General features: G+C 43.2%; 1 protein-coding gene across 1 annotated transcript in view; it reads right to left on the reverse strand.

The window, feature by feature from the left end:
• Nucleotides 1–1619: 1619 nt before the first annotated feature.
• The window catches only part of LOC109914860 (E3 ubiquitin-protein ligase TRIM7-like), a 38456-nt gene continuing 36643 nt past the window's right edge, over nucleotides 1620–3432 (reverse strand). Inside the window, exon 6 of the mRNA XM_020514474.2 lies at nucleotides 1620–2140. Within this exon, the coding sequence (XP_020370063.1) occupies nucleotides 1620–2140 (521 nt within the window). The remainder of the gene's footprint in view (nucleotides 2141–3432) is intronic.

Below are 3432 nucleotides of genomic sequence, written 5' to 3' on the forward strand. Positions count from 1 at the left end.
GGAATAGTTGGAATGTTCCACTGACAAATATTTAATGGAATTTATAGAGGACATTGAGGACTTAGAACAACTGTTAGCAGTTTGGGTCATAGAGTGAGCACTATGTCCTCAGCATATACTACATAAAATATAATTTGGTGATTAAGATGAATCAGTGACTTCTAATCCATTGTTAAGGGGTCCTTCGATCTGTCTCCTTCTGGTGCCAGATCTCCAAATTCAGCTGGATGTTTGTAAATATTTCTGACAGGGTGTTGCTACCTGACTGTCCTGCAGATTGTCCTGCTCCCATTGGAATGGCCAATATGATCTAGTGGTATTATCACTGGACTGTTAATCCAGAGACCCAGATAATGTTCTGGGGACATGGGTTCGAATCCCACCACAGCAGATGGTGGAATTTGAATTCAATGAATCTCTGGAATTAAGAGTCTAATGGTGACCATGAATCCATTGCCAATTGTCAGGAAAAAACAACCCCTCTGGTTCACTAATGTCCTTTAGGGAAGGAAACTGCCCTCCTTACCTAGGCTAGCCTACATGTGACTCCAGACCCACAGCAATGTGGTTGACTCTTAACTGCCCCCTGGGCAATTAGGGATGGGCAATAAATGCTGCCTAGCCAGCGACACCCTCATCCCGTTAATGAATAAAAAAAAATGGGAAAACTGAACAAGCTGGAGGGCCACACTCATGAGAGAGCCCACAACCCCAGCCCCAGACTACAACCATCTCACCAACTGTCCAGCTCAGAACTCACCCTCAGGAACTGTCTTTTGCTCTATCCTCATTGATCAATCTTAATGAAAACAAGGTGGGCATTTTCTCCCATATCTTGTTAGGTTTGGTTATCACCAAGGAAACCTGGGGTTCTGAGGTCAAAATGGTCATCCAATGTTGATTGTTGCTAAGAATACATCTGTCAAAGCTTCATTCATACTTTTGTTACATCTAAACAACTATTCCAGCTCAGAATCTTTGAAAATATCTGTGCTTCTCTAATTCTGAACTCTTGAGCATCACTGATTTTAAATAGTTCACCATTGGCAGGCATGCCTTAATTGTCAAGTCCATATACTCTGGAATGCTCTCCCTAAACCCTCTGTATTTTTCTCTTTTAAGATGTTTCTCAGAAGCTACGTCTTGGGCAAAACTGTCAGTCAGCTAACCTCATAACGTGGCCTCAGGTCAATTTGTTTCATATAATGTCCCTGTGAAGTGCTATGGGGCATTGCATTACATTAAAGGCACTTTATAAATATACGTTGTTATTGTGGCACCAAAAAAAATTCCGTGACTTGCCAAGTATCCACTTGGGGCAGACATTTGATCAGTGCTAGGGCCAGGTATCAGTCAGAGATCAAAACACGCATCAACAACATTCTGGGGGTGATTTTAATGTCACTGATCCACGGTGGTGGGGGGGTGTGCATTTGGTGGGATCGGGATGTGATGTTGGTCCACAGCCTCCAGTGCACCACACCCCACCCTGATTTTATTGAAATAACTGGAGAAGGAGAATGGGTCAGGATGTGAAATGCGCCATCTGATCCCTGACCTTTCCCATGTGGAGAATTGGCTTAAACTTACCAGCTGGGCCCAATATTTTAAACCTGACTTTAACACAGTTTTATGGAGGAACTGCCTGAACATGAGAATGCAGGAAATACAGGTTCAGAGAAGGTGGTTTTGAAGGTGTATAAGTGCCTCTGACGATTGCTGACCTGGTAAAAAGATATTGTGCCGGCCTCGTAATCCAGTTGGACACGCATCCTGCTAATGGCTGGGTACTTCAGGAGGTAAGTCTGTTGGTTCTTTTGGCAAGCTGTCAGAAACCCGCGGTAGAAATATAAACACCACGACTTAGTGCTGTTGGTGAAATAAGACTCCAGCCCTCCCCGGTCTATGGTCCCGTAGGCCACCCCCACCCCCCAGGCGATGCCTCCTGTCTTCACATCCCAGGAGTGACAGCCAGCCGTGAAACTCTGAGAGCACAGAATCTGGTGCATGTTCTCAAACATGTTGGAGTTGTGCCACGAGTTCTCACCCATGTAGCCGAACATCACTGTCTTCTCATCCTCAGAGACGTTCAGGAGCCAGTAGGCCGAGTCTGGATCCAGAGTCAGCAGCGACCACTGATCTGGTGGAAGGGGAAGGAGACACAACTGGTCAGAAGCTGCCATTCTGTTCTTGCCTCCCCACCTCACCCAATGGATGGCATAGAGGTAAAGACCCCCAGTCAGTCTGCTAACACTGTGTACTCACTGCCATGGCACAGATTGGAACCTATGTAATGTCAATCCTTTAACTATGTTATAACTATCTTATTTCTAACTTATTTTTTAGACACTGTAAGTAATGCTACTTTTCATTTTACTCCTTTTGTATCCAAGAATTGTGCCTAGACACTTGTACCTAAGATGGTGCCATTAGAGGCAGCCATTGTAAAAACTTTTCATTGTACTCCTGTACCTCTGTACTGGAGTACAAATAACAATAAAGGATATTCTATTCTATTCAAAGCATTAGCCTGAAACTTTGAAGTACCACTGTGCTATCATAGCACTTAACAAGAAGTTGAATACCTTTTCAAAATTTATTTATTCTCCTGCCTTTATATTCTATGTTTTGGTTTATTTTTCTGTGTTTTAAGTTGGCACCAGAGAGTGGTGACACAATGCAACATTTTTCACTGTATTTTGTAACAAAATACACATGACAATAAATAAATCACATCAACCAAAATCAAAAACCAAATTCCAACTTAAATTGGCCAGAATTGAACATGTTATTTCGGCAGAGGCCTAACCAGTGTTTTATAAAGATTAACATAACTTCCTTGCATTTGTACCCTTACTTAAATAAGGCCCAGGATTTCATGACCTTTTTTTTAAACAGTCTGCTCAGCCTGTCAATGCTGCCACAGCCAAAGATTTGGGTAATACACTCCCAGGTCTCTTTGGTCCTGCACACTCTTTAAAATTGTGCCGTTTAGTTTTGACCAACTCTCCTCATTCTCTGAAACTAGTTCTTTATCTCTCGTGTGTTTGCCCATTTCTCCAGTCCGTCAGTGCCAGACTGGGGAATATTCCTGTTTCAGGCTACATGGGATCTTACAAATGAAAACACAAGTTAGGAACAGGAGTAGGCTGCTCGGTTCTGAGGCCACCATTTAATAAGCTGATGTCTGATCTGATTGTAATTTCAACTCTGCATTCCCGCCTACCCGAGGAAACCTTACTCATCTAAATCTGTCCACTTCTGCCTTAAAAATAATCAAAAGATTCTGCTTCTACTGCCTTTTGAGGAAGACAATTCCAAATCTAAGTTAACAAGGTGTAGAGCTGGATGAACACAGCAGGCCAAGCAGCATCAGAGGAGCAGGAAGGCTGACATTTCGGGCCTAGACCCTTCTTCAGAAAGGTCTAGGCC

Source organism: Rhincodon typus, chromosome 2, assembly GCF_021869965.1.
Source record: "Rhincodon typus isolate 14 chromosome 2, sRhiTyp1.1, whole genome shotgun sequence".
Lineage (NCBI taxonomy): Eukaryota > Metazoa > Chordata > Chondrichthyes > Orectolobiformes > Rhincodontidae > Rhincodon > Rhincodon typus.